Raw genomic sequence first — 20,460 nt, 5'->3', positions numbered from 1 at the left:
GTATGCCAGGCATGGTGCTAAATGCATTGTAAATACCTCATTTGGTCCTCACAATGCTCTGGAAGGTAGGCCTGGTGATTATTTCCATTTTGCAGTCATGGAAACTAAGGCAGACAGAGATGAAGTGATGTGCCCAGGGTCACACAAATAGTAAATTTGAACTCCGATCCAGGCTTAGTGTTCTATTCATTGTGCCACCTAGTTGTGGTGGTACCCATGGTCCATCATAGGGCCTGAACCCAAACGTTTCCAGGTGGTTGTAGGGGCAACGCACCCAACTGCCCCCCCCTCCCCTCATGGAGAAATCATTCATTGTACATCACTTTGCTGAAAGCAGGGAAATACTGCAAAGTAGGGACCAGCAGGGGGAGCTCGGACAGTGTCATTTTGTGGGTAAGCTGGTGGGGGAGGGGAAAGGGAGGAAAGCCAGGTATCCAGGCAACCGAAGTGGGCCTGAGGATCCTCAATTTGGGTACCAACTGCTACATAAGCTTCCCTCCAGAGGCAGGCGCGTTACCCAGAGCCCCACTGAATCCCCAAAGCTCTGATGGAGACCTCAGAACATGTAATCCAAGAACCCAGAATGTCAGAGCCTGGAGGGTTCTCAGAACAGGGAAGATCCGAGCCCTGAGGCCCTTTTAGATCCTCATTTCCCAATGTGGTACCTGAGGCCTCCAGAAGGGATTTGGGCCATCAGTCTGCCCTCCTCCCCTGGCTCCCAGACCCTTACTGCTTGGCTGCCCTCAGACACAGACGCATGTGGCTCCCGTGTAAGAAGTCCTTTATTTCAATTACAAAAGTGCCACAAGGAAAACTACAGTAGCACAAAAAAAATAAAAATAAAAAGCCCCTCCCCCTCAGTTCCCACATCCCTCCACACACCTGGTAACTGGGCTGAGCATCCCCTGACCTCTGGCTGTGTGCCCCGAGGAAGTCCCACTGTCCTCATCTGGGCAGAGCCCCGGCAGCACCCACCCTGAGCAGAAGGGAGCGGAGTGGCCTGGGGGCTCCTGGTCTTCCCCTTCCATCTTTCTCTTTCTTTGCCTCCCCTCCTCCCCAAGCCCCACACAGCATGTGGAAACAATCAGGACCTTCCACATTCCTCTGAAGGATTACCCAGCCCTGATCACTTCCAGCTGGGACACCAGGTTTCCCGTTACCCTGAAACTGCTGAAGACAGAGACAAATGGATGAGGGGAGAAAGGGGGAAGAGAAGAAAAGGGGAAAAGGGGGAGGAAGAGAGGAGAAAGTGAGAAGAGGGGAAGAGAGAAGGAAGGGGGAGAAGGGGAGGAAGAGAGGAGAAAAGGGGAGGAAGGGGGGAAAAGTGAGGTGAAGGGGAGGGGAAGGGAAAGGAAAGAGGAGGGAAGAGAGGGGAAGGATATCCAGGGAGAGATGGGAAAAGAGGAGAGAAGAATAGGAAGGTAAGAACAAGAAGGAAAGGAGAAAGGAACCACCAAAAGGCACACATCAGACACCATCACTCTAGAACAGATAGATTCCCCAGGAGGTGGGCCTTTGAAGTCAAACTGGTCAAGTCATCTCACATGGGTTTTTTTTTTTGGGGTGAGGAGGAGGAATTGGGGGAAGGAAAAAAGAGCTTATTGGAACTGGATCTCGGTCAGCTAGCTTGGGGTTCTAGGTGAATTAGAAAGCCTTAAAAATCCTTCCTGACTTCTTTCCCCCTCCCTAAGAGGCCCCAAAGTTCTATAGAAATGACCAGGTCCCTGGAAAGTTGCTATCTTTGGGGCTGGCTTGGCAGGGTGGCCAGGAGATTGTCTCCTGGGAGGAGCAGGAGCCCATTCAGCCCAGGGCAGAAGAAACTACTGCTTGCCCCTAATTAGGAAACTCAGCAGCTGCATGAGAGCTGCGCCTTAGGGCTCTTGGTCTTTCTGGGGTCCCAGCCTTTAGCTGGGTCTAGCTTTAAGTTTCTTGGTTGACCTGGGGCAGGGGCTCAGCGGACTCTCAGGGAATTGGTCCAGATGCAGAGGGGATGATGTGTGTACATGTACAGGTGGGTGGCTTTGAAAGCCAGTCAGACACTTGGTGGGAATTCTTTATGGAAAAAGAGGTTCTCCTTAGGGCAAAGCCCTAGTTAAGGCACTAGATAACTGATAGACTAGGCTGAGATGGGCCTAGGATTACGGGGGTATGGGGTGAGGGTGGGGAACCAATTCGGCCTTAGTTAGAGGCAGGAACCGCAAACCCCAGGGGCCACAGTGCCAAGCTTGGAAAGAAGGGGAGTGGGGTGGGGGAGCCTAGAGCCTGACAGTGCCCAAGAGGTTACCTCTGCCCCACTGAGAAGCTAGAAGGGGAATTGGTGGGGGTGTGGAGGGTCAGCCAAGGATGGAGAGGACGGATGGCACTAGGGGGCTTAAGCTTAAGACTTAGAGGCCAAGAGGGGCTTCTCTAGCCCCCTTCTTTCTCCATCAGCATCCTCAGGCAGATTCTCAGCATAGCCCAAGGTCCCCTGGCTCCAGCTGGCCTGGACCTGTAGTGACCAGAGTGCTGGATACTGAAATGGCTGGAACCTGGAGGGCTGAGGGCAGGAGCCAGCAATGGGTATACATCAATCAAACAACAAAGAGGAGGAAAACCCAGGGCGCTGAAGCCTTAGGAGGCCCTGGCCTTGAAGCTACAACCATCCCTTTCTTATGGGGCAGGGAGGTTTGTGGTTTCTGCTGGCAAGAAGCAGAGGACCCAAGTAATCCCATCCTTCTCCTCTAAATTCCCTTTAAAACTGGCCCATAAAAGGGGATGGGACAATTTCCCCTCCTCCCATCCCCTTCTGGGAAATCAGAGGGCTCTCACTGGCTGAGCCCTGGGGCTTCAGGATTTAGATGCCAAGGAGAGGCGAAGAGGGAAAGTGCTAGAGAATGATTCTGCCCTCTTGATTCTTTCCTCCTGATGATCTCTTACTCTTACTTCTACTTAAGGGGACCCCCAAGGAGCCGGAAGAAGGAAGTCCTATAGTTACTCTGAAAGCCTCTGGACTCTCCTCTGCCCCGCCCCCCCAGCCCCCAGACTGGGGCTCAGCTCAGCACTACTAGCCCCTGCCTCAATTCAGCCACCAGAGAAGGGAGCTGGAAAAGGGTTGTCATTGTGGGGGTTCCCTTGTCCACAGGTCATTAAAAAAACACCATAATAAATATACCAATCCTTTCCTTAAAAAAAAAGTGTTTTAAATGCATTTTTCCCTGAAGATTTCCAGTGTATTCCACAACGTTCCAAAAAGAATTTCCCCAAAATAGAGATTTTTAAAGCACTTAACACGGTGGTGTTTGTGGGTGTATCCATCGTCACCCAGCATAGGTGGGACAAGTAAAGCCAGACAAGGATGCCAATTCCTTGTCCTTGTCCCCAAGCAGCTGGACGGACAGACACACACGCAAACACCTGTCATCGCCATTGTAAGAGTTGACTCGCAAGTGATTTGTGATTACAAGGGTTTTCACAGTGGTTCCAATCTCTGGTGGGCACCAAAAGCCCATGGTTTGGGACCCTCTTCAGAGGTGGGGAGGGAGGGTTCGTGGGCAAGGAGGAGGGCCACACTGGACAGATGGGGTGAACGGTTTCATTCCCTCCTTCCTGCCTCCCCCACAGGGTCTTTGTCCTGCCTGGCTTTCCCACAACTCTCCATCCTCCTCCTTTCAATTGGATTCACCTCTACCAGACTTCACACTTTCGATGGGGGTTCATTGGGGAGCCAGGGGCGCACTGGAAGTGTTCTGAGAACTCCTTGGAGTTGGAGACGGTGCCGATGACGCGGAAGCGAGAGGGGCTGTGGGGATCCGTGATGAGGCCTTCGTGGGAGCTCTCGGGGGTACGGACGGAGCACCAGACCTGCGTAAGAGGAAACAAGACAGAGGCTAAGGTGACTGGAGACACGGAGAGAAGCAGGGTAGCTTGAGGGGACGGGCAGAAGGCTTTCTTTTCCTGCTCTGAAGTCTCAGGAAGAGGGGAGGTAATAGGATATAATGGCAAGCAGCTCGAGTCCTGGGTCCTGGGTGCAAATCTCAGCTCTGCCTTTTACCACCCAAGGATCCTATTTGCCTTCTAGGGTTTCCCAGAGCCCCTACTCAGCTCCTTCTCCCTACCCTGGATCTCAGGTTGCCTTGGTTATCCTCAGCAGACATCTGCTCAAGACGGTCTTGCAGACGAAAGGCCAATGAACCCACCTGAGCGAAACCAAGGAAGAAGAGCTGGTTGTTGGTGAGGCCAAGGGTTGGCAGTGTCTCTTCCTCCCCATTCTTCTGCACCCAGTTCTGATAGGCCTGTGAGGGGACAGAGAAGAAATCTCAGTGGTCATGGAGGCCAGAGGGTTGAGGTCAAAGCCACTCTGGAGGTAGAGAGCTCATTCACTCATTCATTCAGCAAGCATTTGGTAAGCTCTGTGCCAAGTGCTGGACATGCAAAGATGAAAACTAACAATCTCTGCCCACCAGGAGCTTCCAGGCTAATCTTAATCAGGCACCAAGTGCCTCTAGTGACAGATCGTGGCGAAACAAATCCAGAAACGTCATCCTGGCCTCCTCTCTTCCCTTATGTCCCCTGTATCTAAACTGTTATTTAGAAACCATCCTTTATATATGTCCCCTTCTCTCTACTCACACAAGCCCCCACCTTAATTCGGGCCCTCTAGAATGGAGATGAAAATGAATAAAGGTACAATAGAACACAGATAAGTACATTTGAAAACTAAGTTTTCTGCACCTTGCATAGAGACCCTTATGTGTGGTGTAGAGCTGCTCTTATTTGAGTTTGATATCATTGCTGTAGACTTAAAAAAAATTACTCTTTGTTATTCCGAGTCTGACAAATACCAATAACTATGAACATTTCAATAGACAAAGAAGATTTTATACAAAACCATGAATCCCTCCCTGCTATACTTAGCTTGTCTGTTTTTTAAAAAAGATATCACTGGGAGAAAAGAAAGAGAAAAAGTGAGAAGGGAGGAAGAAAGAAAGGAAAAAAGGAAGAAAGGAAGGGAGGAAGGAAAGAAGGAAGAAGAAGCAATTAGTGCATAATAGAAATTCAGAATCTTTGTTCTACTTTGTATATAGAAATACCAATTTTTGTTTATTCATTCCAGAACTTTAAAAATGTATTAAAGCAAGGTGGGAAGCCCTTTTCAGACAAAAATAATTATTTTTAAGATATCACAAATCCAACATGTTAATTTCAAAGTTGCCCTGCTAATCTGTGCTCCTTCTCAACCCCTTCTGTCTTCCTCTGTGCCTTTAAATGATTTCCCAGTGCTCTTTTCTTCCCCGTTATCTTTTTTGGGCACCTCTACCACTACTTAACAACTCGCTCCCCTCCAACTAAAAAAAAATTAATGGATGTATGTTTTGCATGATAATACATGTGTAATAACTCAGAACAAATGGCTTACCATCTCAGAGGGGGAAAGGAGACAATTTGGATTTTATTTAAACAATTAACTTTCTCTTATAATGAATGAGTGGTCAATCAAAATAAATCCATCCAAAATCTAAGTCCCAAAGTGTTTGTTTCATGATATTGTCATCAGAGAGCCCTGAAGATTTCAAGTTGTTAGACCTGTGGCTTAGGAGGGTCTTTTCCTTTCTCTTTATCTCTCCCACTTCCTTCTCTCTCTTCTTCCTTTCTTGCTAACTTTCATTCTTTATGGCCTTTTCTCTTGGTTATTCACTAGATTCACCTGAAATCCCCAGGAAAATCTCTTGGGGTCTCTCGCAATGACTTCTGAGCTTGTCAGGAGAGGGAAGCGATGGCTGGCGGTGGCTCTTGATAGGACTCCCATCTTCTGCTCCCCAGCTTTCCAACCTTTCTCAGACAACCCAAGAGGGTTCAAAGAAAATGAGAATCCTGATCCCTGATGTGGACAGCTATCAGGGGGAGGGAATGATGGTTGCTATACTTACTTTTCAGCCTGTAGCAGCTCCCCCAAATCTGTTTATCTGCGCCTTTCTGGGGCTCATAAGGTCATACCTCTTGCCCTACCCTTTCTCTGGAACCTTCTATATCTGGAATTTTCCACCCTAAAAATGTCCAATGTGGAAACTTCTTCCTTTTCAATGCTCCCATGTACTCTAGCTCCTCAAATTAGGCATTCCCTTGTGAAAATTGAAATGCACCGGTTATAAAGACCTAGTGCTTTTGGCATCTTTGGCCAGTCTACCTTCTCTTACATCCCTCAATTTAATCTATTACAAGGTAGAGGAGTGCAATAGATAGAAAACAGGCTTTGGAGTCAGGAAGCCCTGGGTTCAAATCCTACCTTCAACACATGCTGACTTTTTGATCTGGGCAAATCACTTAGCCTCTCTCTCTTACTGCCTTTATTTTTTTCTAACCCTTACTTTTTTCCCAAATAACAACTCTAAGACAGAAGGACAAGGAGCAGGCAATTGGTGTTAAGTGACTTGCCCAGGGTCACAAGTTAGGATGTTTCTGAGGTCACATTTGAACCCAGGACCTCCCTCCTCCAAGTGTGGAAGGCTCTATCCAGTAAGCCACCTAGCTACCCTAATCCCAAGCCTCTTTCCACTGTACCATGCTGCCTCTCATAAACTTCCTTAACAAAGCTGACCCAGGACATGATTCTCTACCTTTTCAATGTACTAGTCATCTAATATTGTGTATTATAATACAGTGGCATGTTGTTGTGCCCCTCTCCTGGAAGAGTAGGCTTCATGGGGGCAGGGACCACACCTGTATTTGTATTTGTATCCAATGCCTAGCCTTCCCCACAGTAAGCAGTTAATAAATACTTATTGATTTGGGGCAGCTAGGGAGCACACTGGATAGAACATGAGACCTGGAATTGGGATGATTTGGGTTCAAATCTAGCTTCAAGCATTTCTGAGCTGTGTGACCCTGGGCAAGTCACTTAACCTCAATTGCCTGGCCCTTACTGTTCTTCTGACTTAGAATTGATGGTAAGGGTTTAAAAAAAATCTTATTGACTTAAAATATTTAAGAACCCTGCTTAAGCTCTGACCAAGTATGATTAGAGAAGACCCATGAGGAAGCCTCTGGACTGAGAGTTGATGGACCCTGGGTGTAGCATGAGAAATATAATTTTGGACACAGCCAATGAGAGAATTTGTTTTGTTTGACTGTGCATATTTGTTGCCAGGATTTTTGTTTTTTTCTTTTCTTCCCTGCGATGAAGGGTAAGACAATAAATTAGATTTTTGTTCACTGAAAAAAATTCAAGTTAAATCCTTCCTCTCTCCTCCAAATAAATAACTTCTTATTGATTGAATGATTGATTTTCCTCAGGGCCAAGTACAATGAAAGCATCTAGTAGATTTTTGTTAGAGGAATGTCTTATCCTTCCTAGTAGGCTTTGCAAAAAGGCAAGAAGCTGCTAAATCCCAGAAATAAAAAAAAAGATCCACATGCACAAAAATATTTATAGAGTCAACGAGAATGACTAAGCTATTCTGAGTTATATGAATATTCAAATCAACTAAAAGGACCTATAAAGAAAGATGCCATCCAGTTCCAGAGAAGAACTGATATATATATATATATATATTTTTTTTTTTTAACCCTTACCTTCCATCAATTCTAAGATGGAAAAGTGGTCAGGGCTAAGCATTTGGGGTTAAGTGACTTGCCCAGGGTCACACAGCTAGGATGTGTCTGAAGTCACATTTGAACTCAGGTCCTCTCAACTCCAGTCCTAGTACTATCCACTGTGTTTCTTAGCTGTCCCGGAACTATGTACTGTACAGTTTCACACACATACATATGTGTCAAATGTTGGCCTTCTCTACGGTGGTTTTTTGGGGGGGGGATGAGGGAAAACAGCCTGGAACTCAAATGTAACCAAAAAATAAAATAAATATAAAAAAAGATCACCCCAAATATTTATAGCAGCTCTTTTGGTGGTGGTAAAGAATTGGAAACGAAGGGAGTAGCCATTAAGTGAGGGATGGCTAAATAAGTTGTGGTATATAAATGTGATGGAATTCTATTGGGTTATCGGGAATGATGAAGGGAATGGTTTCAGAAAACCTCAGAAGACCTGGATGAACTGATTTAAGGTGAAGTGGGCAGAACCAGGAAAATCATTTACATAGTAAGAGTGAGAGAGTAAAGGTACTCCACTGTGAAAGAGGGATGACCAACCATAATTCTAGAAGACAACCGGTGAAGAATGTCACCTATTTCTTGGCACAGAGGGGACAGATTCGTGATGCAGAATGAGACTGAGGGTTTTGGGGCATGGACAATTGGGAATTTAAATTGTGCTTGATGATGCATAATTATTACAAATGTTTTTTTACTTTTTTGGGGTAGTGTCTGATTTTAATGGTGCTAGGGGAAATGGGAGAGAAGGGAAATCAATTTTTGTTCATTGAAAACAATTAAATGAAAAAAATTAACCCACCCAACTCAAATTTGTACTTATTTTAGTGCTAAATTCAGTGCTTGGCACAAAATAACTGTTTAATGAATGTTAATTCAGAAAGGCATCCTGCAAAGTACATCTGTCTCTCCTCCTTTCAAAGAACAAATCCAAAACAAGGAGGCCCCTGGGCCTCTCTGAAGCTCTTACCCGATAGGCTGCCTTGAGGCCTCCGTTGTCTGCGATGTTCTCTCCTAGTGTGTGGCGGCCATTCACCGCCTCCCCATTGACTGTATAGTTGCTGTATTGCTCCACCATGCACTCAGTCTGCTGCTTGAAGGCCTCCACCGAGGAGTTCTTCCACCAGGGCCGAAGATTGCCATCTTTGTCGTACTCCCGCCCTATGGTCAGAGAGAGGAGACCTGAGAGGGGGAAGCCGTCCGAGGCCAGGGAGCTGTGCTTTGTTCCCCTGCCTCCTCCTCTCCTTTTATGGCAGCAGAAAACCTAAGTGTACCTTGAAGCAACTGACCACGTGGTTCTCTAGGTCAGTGTTCTAGACTACAAGTCACAAATTTTGAGTGTCCTTTTAAAAATAATCTTTTTTTTTACATGTATAACCCAATGGAACCACTTGTCAGCTTTGGGAGGTGGGGAGGAAAGAGTCAGGGGAGGGCAGAATTATGGATCATGTAAGCATGGAAAAATATTTTAAATGAAAAAAATTAAAAAAATATATTTTTTAAAAATCCATACAATCATCTTAGAATAAAACTCTATTGGTTCCAAGGCAGAAGAGTGGTAAGGGCTAGGAAATGAGGGTTAAGTGACTTGCCCAGGGTCACTCAGCTAGGGAAGGTCTGAAGTCACATTTGAACCTAAGACCTCCCATCCCTAGACTCAGCGGCCCCTACCCAACTTTTTTACTTGACATCCAGTTTGACTTTGCATTGACTGGGAGACTGGGGTTAGAAATGGGGTTGTCAAACACTCTATAGGGAGGAGACAACCTTTGGTCCTTCCTATGATCAAGTCATTTCATTATCTTTGGCCTCAGTTTCCTGATCGGTTGCTGTATAGTCATTTTCAGTTGTGTCTGACTCTGCATGATCCCATTTGGGGTTTTCTTGGCAGAGATATTGGAGTGGTTTGCCATTTCCTTTGGCTAATTTGAGGCAAACAGGGAGAAGTGACTTGTCCAGAGTCACACAGCTAGTTAAATGTCTGAGGCTGGATTTGAACTCAAGTCTTCCTGATTCCAGGCCTGCTGCTCTATCCATGGTGTGACCCAGATGCTTCAAATGTTAATTAAAGGATATTTAATTGAGAAATAGTCAAAGGATATAAACAAGCAGTTCTCAAAGGAAGAAATTCCAGCTCTTAACAACTATGTGAAAAAAAAGTTCCAAATCATTAATAATTAGAGAAATGAACATTAAAATAACTGTGGTTCCACTTCACATCCATCAGCTTGGCAAATAGGACAAAGAAGGAAAATGATAAACGCCAGAGGGGCGGTGGGAAAACAGGAACTGTTGACGGACCTGTAGATTAGTCCAGTCATTCTGGAAAGCAATTTGGAACTCTGCCTCCCAAGTCACTAAACTCTGCATACTCTTTGACCCAGTGACATCACTACTAAACCCCCTCCACCAAAGACAGCAAAGAGAGAAGAGGAGATGCCGCAGGCACAAGATTTAGAGCAGCCATTTTTGGGGGGCAAAAGGGGGATCACAAATTATGTTCATGCAGCCGGTGTATAAAAGAAGTCAGCTCCTACCCGACTCCAAAGCTAGCCCTGGAGGCACTCCACCAGGCCTCCAATGAATCCAAATAATCACTAGTATTCAGATAAATGTTTCCAGCCTTATAAAGTGGTTGCCACGCAATGACCCTAACAGACACTAAGACCCAAGAGGGTAGGAGCTTCGGGGGGAAGTAACCACTCCATCTCAAAATCGGTGCCCAATGAGAGGTTAATGGGGTTATTATCTAACCTGGATCCTAAATTGTGGGAAAGAAGATTTTGAAAAGTTCAGAGAAAGATCAAGTAGCCCCCTGAGGATTAAAATGATACAGAAGAGGGGGCATCTAGATGGCTCAGTGGATGGAGAGCCAGGCTTAGAGATGGGAGATCCTGGGTTCAAATCTGGCCTCAGATACTTCCTAGCTGGGTGACCCTGGGCAAGTCACTTAACCCCAGTTGCTTACCCCTTTACTCCTCTGCTTTGGAACCAATACTCAGTATTGTAACATGGTAAATATTTTTTTAAAATGGTACAGGGGAGATGGAAAAATCCTAACAATCAAATCCTAAAGATACTACTACTACTACTACTACTACTACTACTACTACTACTACTACTACTACTACTACTACTACCTACTACTATTACTACTACTACTACTACCTACTACTACTACAAGATTAAAAAAATCCTAAAGAATATTGTAACATGGTAAATATTTTTTTAAAATGGTACAAGGAGATGGAAAAATCCTAACAATCAAATCCTAAAGATACTACTACTACCACTACTACTACTACTACTACTACTACTACTACTACTACTACTACTACTACTACTACTACTACCACTACAAGATTTAAAAAATCCTAAAGAATATTGTAACATGGTAAATATTTTTTTAAAATGGTACAGGGAGATGGAAAAATCCTAACAATCAAATCCTAAAGATACTACTACTACTACTACTACTACTACTACTACTACTACTACTACTACTACTACTACTACTACTACTACTACTACTACTACTACTACAAGATTAAAAATATCCTAAAGAGAAATGATTCCAATGAGGAAGAAAGGGAGTTGCACAAAGAGACCAATGTAGAGGTATAGGGAACTTGAACCAAGTTGGATTTTTTTTTAACCCTTATTTTCTGTCTTAGTAATACAGAAGTCTTTATGACTTAGAAATACAGAAGGGCAAGGGCAAGGCAAACAGGCTTAAGTGACTTGCCCAGGGCCACTCAGATAGGAAGTGTCTGAGGCTACATTTAAACCCAGGTCCTCCTGATTCCAGGCCACTAGCTAGTCACCACCTAAGTTACATTTTTTTTTAAATCCTTACCTTCCACCTTAGAATCAATACTGTGTATTGGTTCCAGGTCAGAAGAGTGGTAAAGGGCTAGGCAATGGGGGTTAAGTAACTTTCCCAGCCAGGGTCACACAGCTGGGAAGTGTCTGAGATCAAATTTGAACCCAGGACCTCCCTCTCTAGGCCTAGCTCTCAATCCACTGAGCTATACCTACCTACCTGCCCTCCTAAGCTAGATGAAAAATTTTCTTTTAAAATTAATTAATTAATTAAGAATATTTGTTCATGGTCACATGATTCATGTTGTCTCCCCCTTCCCTTCCCCCTCTCAGAGTTGACAAGCAATTCCACTGGGTTATACACGTATCATTGTCCAAAACCCATTTCCATGGTATTCATATCTGCAACAGAGTGATCTTTTAATGCCAAAACCCCAATCATATCCCCGTCGAACCACGCGATCAATCACATGTTTTTCTCAAGTTAGATTTTTAAAAGACTATAAAGAAGATGGGAGGGAGAAAATTGAGAGTGCATACAAAAGTCTGACACAGAACTCTAAGGATAGAATGCAAGGAATGAATACGCAAAGACTGCTATGAACAATAAAAAAAGTTGTTTTTTAATCTAATGTATATAAAGTGTGTTGCAAATATATATATATATGTAAAGTTGTGAAACACTATGTCAGTGCCAACCGCTATGATAATTATTGTTATTAGTAAGTGAAACTGATCAGTGAAACTGATCAGTAAAACTAGAGCAGGATCAAGAAGAGCCCAGACTCCTCGTTGGGGTGCATGGGAAGAGGATGATATGCAGTGGAGAAAAAATTTCAAACTGGGAATCAATGAACAAAAATGGCTAAGAAGGAGTTGAAATGCAAGAAGACAGGGAGATAATCAGAAGGCACCTTGCTGCCCCTTGATGAATTCAAGTCACCAGGACCAGGCGGTGTAAGAAATGCCTCCATCCTCAGGTACATTTGAAAAACTCACACACGTTATTGCACAATGACCAACTGGAAATGACTTAGTTGTTTTCAGGCCTACAATGATCCGGGACAATTCTGAAAAATGCTCCCCACCTCCAGAAAAAGGACTGATTGAAGCGTACTTCTTGTTACCGTCTCTATTTTTCTTGTTTTGGGTCTGTGTCCTTCTTTGTCACACATGGCTAAAATGGAACTATGTTTTGCATGACTGCACATGTAGAATCTGTATCAAAGTGCTTGTCTTCTCAGTAAAGGGGGAGGGGAAGGACGGAGGGAATTTGGTACTCAAAAATTCTAAAAATGAATGTTAAAATTGTTTTTAAATGTAATTGCAGGAAAAAGTTCTTTAATAAATGAACAAACATATTTTTGCAGAGGGGACAGCTTATCCACCATCGGCCAAAAGACTGGAGCACAAGAGAAGTATCAGAGAACTGGAGAAGGGCAGTTGTTTGCATTTTCCAAGAGGGAGGAGAGGGGCACGTGAAAACTGGAGGCCAGTGAGCTCAACTTGGACGCCTGGCAAAATTCTGGAACAGACTATTTAAGGGATGGTGATGGTGAGTAAACATGTAAAAAGGGAAGCTGTGGACACGGACCCCCAGCATGGAATCCTAAAGAACAAGTCATGCCAGACTAACTTTATTTCCTTTTTTGACAAGGTTACTAGACTGGTGGATCCATGGAATGCTGTCAGTCTGGTTCAGCCAGATTTTAGTGAAATAACTGGCAAAGTTTCTCAGGCCAATTGTGTGGACCAGTTAGAATGTTCTATTTGAGAGACAAGAAGACAGTTAGGTGGTTCCATCTGGTTGAATGGCCAGAATAAAAGTCTAAGTGACAACTCTGGGGGGAAGGACTTGTGGAGTGACCTGGGAATTTGGGCCTGGACCTGTCATGGCCATTTAAGATTTTTAACCATGGCCTAAGTAAAGGGAGAGATGGTGAGCTTATCTAATCTACAGACAACACAAAACTGGGAGAGTTGTGGGATGATAGGAATCAGGAATCAAAGAGTGGGCTGAATAGATGGAACCTAATGTGGATAAATGTCAAATTTTATACTTGGGTTAAAAAAAAATCAACTTTACAAATACAAGATGGAGGAGGTGTGCCTAAAGAGCAGTTTGAAGAAATGATCTGTTAGGGGGTGGGGGGCAGCTAGGTGGCTCAGTGGATTGAGAGCCAGGCCCAGAGATGGGAGGTCCTGTGTTCAAATCTAGCCTGAGATATTTCCTAGCTGGGTGACCCTGGGCAAGTCACTTCATCCACATTTCCTAACACTTACTACTCTTCTGCCTTTAAAACAACACACAGTATTGATTCCAAGAAGGAAGGTAAGGTGTTTTATAAAAAAATAATTAAGAATGTTTTTCCATGGTTCCATGATTCATGTTCTTTTCCTCTCCCTTCCCTAAGCTGACGAGCAATTCCACTGGGTTATACATGTATCATTGTTCAAAACCTATTTCCATGCCATTAATATTTGCAATAGAGTGATCATTTAAAGTAAAAAAATCCCCAGTCATATACCCACTGAACCATGTGATCAATTAGTCATGTTTTTCTTCTGCTTTTCTACTCCCACAGTTCTTTCTCTGGATGTGGATAGCATAAGGTAAGGGTTTAAAAAAAAAAGAAATTATCTGTCCAGAGGGGAAGTTTTGTTATTAAAATGCTAAATTTAACATAACCTAAAAAATCCCCCCAAACCCTAGTATGTAACAAAAGTTCAGATTTTGGTAAATAATTCTCTTTTTGACTTTTCTTTGTACAGAGTGTACCCCAAAGTCTTAGTGTAGCGTTAAGCTTTCACAGCTTAAACATAAATACCGAATTACTAATATATGTCAAGTTCATAATAAAAATGAAAATGGAAAAGGGAGAAAAAGGATCTGGCGATTTTGCTGTGACTAGATAGCTCAGTGGGTCAAGAGGACTCATCTTCCTGAATTCAAATGCAGCCTGAGATGCCTACTAGCTGGGTGACCCTGAGGAAGTCACTTTACCCTATTTGCTCTGGTTTCCTATCTGTAAAATGAGCTGGAAGAGGAAATAAATCACTCCAGTATCTTTGCCAAGAAAATTTGAAATGGGGAGTAAAAAAAAAAAACAACTTAACAACCTAAATTTGAATTCAAGTCAGCTGTGGAATACAGGAGCTGAAAAGGATGATGTGATCGTGGGCCCCTTTAAGAGAGGCAGAGCATCCAGGGAGGTGATGATCCTCCTGTGTGATGCCCCGGTCAGGTACCACTTCTGGGCACCATAATTTAGAAATGACACTGGTAGGCTGGCGAGGATCTAGAAGAGGGGAACGAAGATGATGATGGGCCTTGAGTAAATGGAAGGAATGAGGCACAGTCAAATGAAGGGACCTGATTGGCCTGGAGAAGAGAAGATTTAGCAGGTGCATGATGGGTAGCTTCAAGTATTTGAAGGGCCGTGGAATGAGGCAGGGATGAGACTCTGCTTGGCTCTAGATCACAGAATCAAGACCAATGGGTGGAGATGGCAGGGAGGCAGATTCAAGCCTGATGTCAGCAAGTAAAGCAGAAGAGGCAGCTGGGTTTTCTCATGTCCCTCAGTCTCCATGACTCTATGCCAAGCATCTCCTATGAAGGATTTGTCGTATTCAGGAACTGGTTGGACTAGATGTCCTGTGAGGTCCCATCTGAGTCCAAGGGTCATCAGGGTCTAACGGAACTTACCCAGTGCCTATCACAGGCCTTCACACTCTTCTTATTCAGTCATTGATGCTTTGTGACCTCATTTGCAATTTTCTTGGCAAAGAGCTTGGAGTGGTTTGCCATTTCCTTCTCCAGCTCATTTTACAAATGAAGAAACCGAGGCCAACAGGGTGAAGTGACTTGCCTAGGGTCACACAGCTAGTAAGCCAGATTCAAAATCAGGAAGATGAGTCTTCACTGCCCCAGGCACACAGAAGACACTTTAAGTATTTTTTTTTAAACCCTTACCTTCCGTCTTGGAGTCAATACTGTGTATTGTGGTACGGGCTAGGCAATGGGGGTGAAGTGACTTGCCCAGGGTCACACCGCTGGGAAGTGGCTGAGGCCAGATTTGAACCTAGGACCTCCCATCTCTAGGCCTGGCTTTCAATCCACTGAGCTACCCAGCTGCCCCCTACTTTAAGTATTTGTTGAATCTGAACCAATCTGTGAGATAGTGTAATGATTATTGTAATTGTAATAATTTATTATAAGTAATAAAATATAATACATAAACATATAAAATAATATTAAAATGTTTATATATGTAACATAAATATATTTTGTGCATAATAAAAATTCAATAATTAAATATTATCTATAAACATAATAATGAATCTATATATTATATATACATAAACATATATTTTTAAGAAATCTTCTTTCTGTCTTAGAATTGATACTAAGTATTAGTTCTAAGGCAGAAGATTGGTAAAGGGTAGACAGTTAGGTTTAAGTGACTTGACCAGGGTCACACAGGTAGGAAGTGTCTGAGGTTAGATTAGAACTTAGCACTTTTCATCTTCAGGCCTGGCTCTCTATCCATTGAGTCCCCTAGCTGCCCAATATTTTATTTATTATCACTTATAAAATCGATTGTGGATTGATTATAATATATTTATTATATGGAACAAAGCAAGTATATTAAAATTAATTATAGCAATCAAATATTATTAATTTAACAATAATAATAATTTTGATTTTGATTAAAATTGGGTGTTCATCTATCATTGAGGCTAGAAGTGCAGGGGCTAATCACTGGCTGGATCCCACTGCCAATAAGCATGAGTGCTGGGACCTGTTTAATTTTCTTTTCTTTTTTTTAAACCCTTACTTTCAATCTTAGAATCAATACTTTTTATTTATTCCAAGGCAGTAAGACTAGACAATTACAATTAAAATGACTTGCCAGGATCACACAGCTAGGAAATCTCTAAGGCCAAATTTGAACCTTGGACCCCTCCATCTCTAGGTCTGCCTCTCATTCCACTGAGCCACCCATCTGCCTCCATGACCTGCTTCATTTTTCATCCAGGACTAACTCAGCCCTTTTTTAGGGATTGTGGTGGCTTCTGTTCCCCAGGCTTCCATACTGGTCCTAGGCTTAATGTGGATCCCTGATTTCTTGGAAAGAAAACCTTGTCCCTTCCTTGAACCCAACGCCAGGCATGCTGGATCTTGGAAACTTCCAAACAGAGACAGGCAAGGATGAAGAGGGGACTCAGGTAGAAGGATCTTGGGCACGTACTCACCTTGATCATCAAAGGCGTGAGTCAGCTCATGGCCTACAACCACCCCGATCCCGCCAAAATTCAGCGACCTGAAGGGTAAGGAAAGAAATGTTAGATGGCAGATAGGAAAGGCAGGTTACAGAAGGACATGGGGGGGTCTCAGGTGACCCACACACTATTTTAGGCCAGTCCCAGACCCCTGGACCACACGCCACCTCCTCTCCAGAGACCCACCCCTGCCATTCCAGCACGTGGGCATACTCTCTCTTACTCCATATATACTTTTCATCTCTTGCTCTGGGAACAATAATTGAATCAATATTTATTTTGATCATTAAATCAATACTTGCTCCAAATGCAATCTGTTGCTTTCTATGACCATATTCACAAGCCAGGGTGGGCAGAGCCAAGATGGAAGCTCAGCAGCAACAAAAGATTAAACTGCTCTGACAATCCTTCCAAATCAATCTTTAAAAACCACCTCAAAATGACGGGAGTCAAAAACCAACAGCAAGACAGAGGGAAGGGGTTCTCCCGCTGAATGCAACTTGAAAGGTGGGCAGAGAGTTGATTTTCACAGGATTAGGGGGAACTGGAAGCAAAACTGCACCCGGGGGCGTGCTGGCTGACCCCCCACCTTCCCCTGCACTAGGTTCTGAGATTGGGTCTAGGCTAACTGTGGGGTGCCCGGACATGGGACCAACCAGCCCAATCTGTATGACTGCCTAGACCAAAACTCCCTTCTCTGGTCACCACAACTCTATATGTGGTATCCCCCTTTATCAGAAGGTATTAAAACCCTTTTTTATATTTGTATGCCAAAACCCAGAGAAGTCGATAAGCAAGTCAAGAGTTCTAGCATGCAGCAGGAACTTAATAAATGCTTTTCCCCTCACTGATTTCCTAGTCTAATGACCCTTGAGTCATAGGATCATAGGATTTAGTACCTAAATGAGGAAATGAGGTGGTCCCCAAGTTTCCTCCTCATTCACAATTTAAGATCTTGTGATCAGTCAACAAGCAGGCTAGTGCTAATAATTGCTAGCATTTATATTTATGTTGTGCTTTAAGATGTGTAAAGCACTAAAAAATATTGTCTCATTTGATACTTGCAACAAGCCTGTGAGGCAGATGCTATTATACCCATTTTACAGATAAGGAAATTGAGGTGAAGAGTCTTGCCCAGTGGTTACACAACTCATAAGTGTCAGATGCAGGACTCTAACTCAGGGTTTTCTTACTCTGGGTCCAAAATTCTACCCTCTTTGCTACCAGTAAAAAAGAGGCCCCTGCTCTCAGAGAGCTTATTTTATGATCCTAACGGTCATTAAAATGAACCCCTTCATTGAAAAAGAGGAAATGGATGCCCAGAGAGGGGGAGAATCTTGCCCAAGATTCTCTGTAGGTCTTGTCATACAGATAATAATCACCAGAGCTGTTACTAGAAACTCAGGTCATCTAATACTAAATGTAGGGTTCCCTCTCTCTCTCTATTCCCCCTCTCCTCTTTCACCCCCATCCTATCCCCCTTCTCTTTCTCCCCCCAATCTCTATCCCCCTCTTCCTCTCCTCTTTCCCCCAATTTCTATTCCCCTCTCCCTTCTCCCCCTCCTCTTTCTCCCTCTCACTCTCTATCCCTCTCCCCTTCCTCTTTCTTCCTCCTCTCTTCTCTCTCTCCCCACTCTCTCTCCCCCTTTCCTCTTCCCCCACCTTCTCTCTCTTTCTCTCCCCAACTTCTCTTCTCTCCCTCAGACTCTTTCCTAGCAACGTGACCTTATGCAAGTCAATTTTAACTTCTGTGGGGCTCTATTTCTTCATCTATAAATGATGAGGATGAACTTGTTGGCCATTCAAGACCCTTCTAGTTTTAAATCTATGATTCTGTGATATCAACTCTTTCCTCTGAAGCCCCCTGGAGAAATCCCAATGGTGACACCCAATAATAACAGCTCCTATCTCTCTAATGTCTACAAAACCAATTCTTCATGAAGGTCCATTGAGGCAGGTGCCATTCATTGTCTCCATTTTATAGATGAAGAAATTTAAGGTCAAAGAGATAAAGTAATTAACTAGGGTTTGGGGTTCAAACCCTGCTCTTTCCATTCAATGGAAATACTAATTATCTATGCCTCAGCCTGCTAACTCAGGCCCTATGTTCTGTTGAAGGCCTAGGGCCATTTTTTTCTCTGTAGAATTTCCAGCCATTGCATGAAGATGGGCCAAGAGCATGTTTTTATCTAGAGTCCTTCCCTCCCTGCCTATCCAGGAAGGATCTCCATCTCCACCTTCGCTTCCCAAATTCCAACCTTCCAAGAAATCTATAGGTTCCTTTTTATGTCGGTGTTACCTCTACCCATCCCCACCTTTATCAGAATGTAAGCTTCTTGATGCAGGCCCTGTTTTTGCTTTTTTCTTTACGTTTTCTGCATTTAGTTTAGCCCAGTGCCCAAGGTATAGACAGACTTTTTGACAGATTGCCTGAAGAGAAGGATTGCTGAAATGGGCAAGAACAGAATCTAGATGCATCATACTTGGGTGATGTTCGGGTGTAGAATGGAGCCTGCAGGATTCCAGCTGGGAACACGATCTCATTCTTGGTGGGCGAATAGTAGGCATTCACCGTGGGAGGAGTCATACTCCATCTGCATGGAACACAAGAATTAAAGGGGAAGAGGTCATCTCCACTGCATGGATGTATTGCTTGTGTCTCCACCATTCATCCCTCCAATAGACTGTGAGGGACCTTGTTGTATGAGTACTTCCAAGAGACCTAGAAGTTCATCAGCCCCTGAAGTCTTGTCTGAGTGCTAGAACTGGGGTCAGTTAGACCTGTATTCTAATTCTAATATCTTGGACTAGCTCCATATAAAATGAATTTTTACATTGGACTCAATATCAAATGAAAGGGACTAGACTCATTGGCCTCAAAATGTTCTCTAATGACTTCCTGAGAGAAGGGAATGAGCCAAGGCTCACTCAGAAAAGGGCAGTACAGTTTTCTCCTTGGAGGAAGGGAAGGGTTTCTAGGCTTAGAGACCTCTATGGACCCCCCCCCCCAGTCCCTGTGATCATGCTCCCCCCACAAAGAACTCCTAAGGTACAGAGAGTAATAAATTCTTAGGAATTCTCCCACAGCTTGGTGGTATGGTACATAGAAGGCATGACTTGGAGTCAGGAAGAACCAAGTTCAAATTCTGCCTCAAATTATCAATAATATGAAAATAGTTCTTGTAAAACCCAATGGAATTGAACATTGGCTATGGGGGGGGAGGGGAGAGAAAGAAGATGAATCATGTAAACATGGGAAAATATCCTAAATTAATTAATTAAATAAAAAATTTCAATTAAAAAATCAAATTCTGCCTTAGACACTCACTCTCTGGGTGACCCTGGGTAAATCAATTAACCTCCCTTTGCCTCAGCTTCCTCCTTTAGAAAATAAGGTTAATAATAGCATCCACCTCCCAGGGTTGTTGTGAGGATCAAGTGATATAATAATTCTAAGTTACTTAGCACAACATCTGCCATATAGTAAATGCTCCATAAATGTTCATTATTACTATTATTATTTATTCAGATGTCTTGAATTGGATGTTGAGTAGATATCCTAAAATCCACATGCCCCAAACAGAATTATTCTCTTTCCCCTTAAGCTCCTCGCCATTTCTACCTCCCCTATTACCGTAGAGAGCATCATCCCAGCCCCTCAGGCTCACAAGGTAGGTGTCATCCTGGGTTCCTCATTATCTCTTATGCCCACATACTCAATATATCCCAAAGTCTGTCCATTTCACCATGGCACCATCTCTCAAATATGGC

General features: G+C 43.6%; 1 protein-coding gene across 3 annotated transcripts in view; it reads right to left on the bottom strand.

Moving 5' to 3' along the window:
• Positions 1–764: 764 nt before the first annotated feature.
• ECE1 (endothelin converting enzyme 1) overlaps positions 765–20,460 on the bottom strand; it is a 198,700-nt gene continuing 179,004 nt past the window's right edge. For all 3 annotated transcript variants that reach the window (XM_007491232.3, XM_007491231.2, XM_003341004.4), the window contains exons 15-19: positions 19,173–19,283; positions 16,663–16,730; positions 8,555–8,745; positions 4,176–4,271; positions 765–3,840 (exon numbers count right to left, since the gene is read on the bottom strand). In XM_007491232.3, the coding sequence (XP_007491294.1) occupies positions 3,664–3,840; positions 4,176–4,271; positions 8,555–8,745; positions 16,663–16,730; positions 19,173–19,283 (643 nt within the window). In that variant the 3' untranslated portion in view covers positions 765–3,663. The remainder of the gene's footprint in view (positions 3,841–4,175; positions 4,272–8,554; positions 8,746–16,662; positions 16,731–19,172; positions 19,284–20,460) is intronic.

The sequence above is a fragment of the Monodelphis domestica genome, chromosome 4, assembly GCF_027887165.1.
Source record: "Monodelphis domestica isolate mMonDom1 chromosome 4, mMonDom1.pri, whole genome shotgun sequence".
Classification (NCBI taxonomy): domain Eukaryota; kingdom Metazoa; phylum Chordata; class Mammalia; order Didelphimorphia; family Didelphidae; genus Monodelphis; species Monodelphis domestica.
This window is presented reverse-complemented; position numbering and strand designations above follow the sequence as displayed.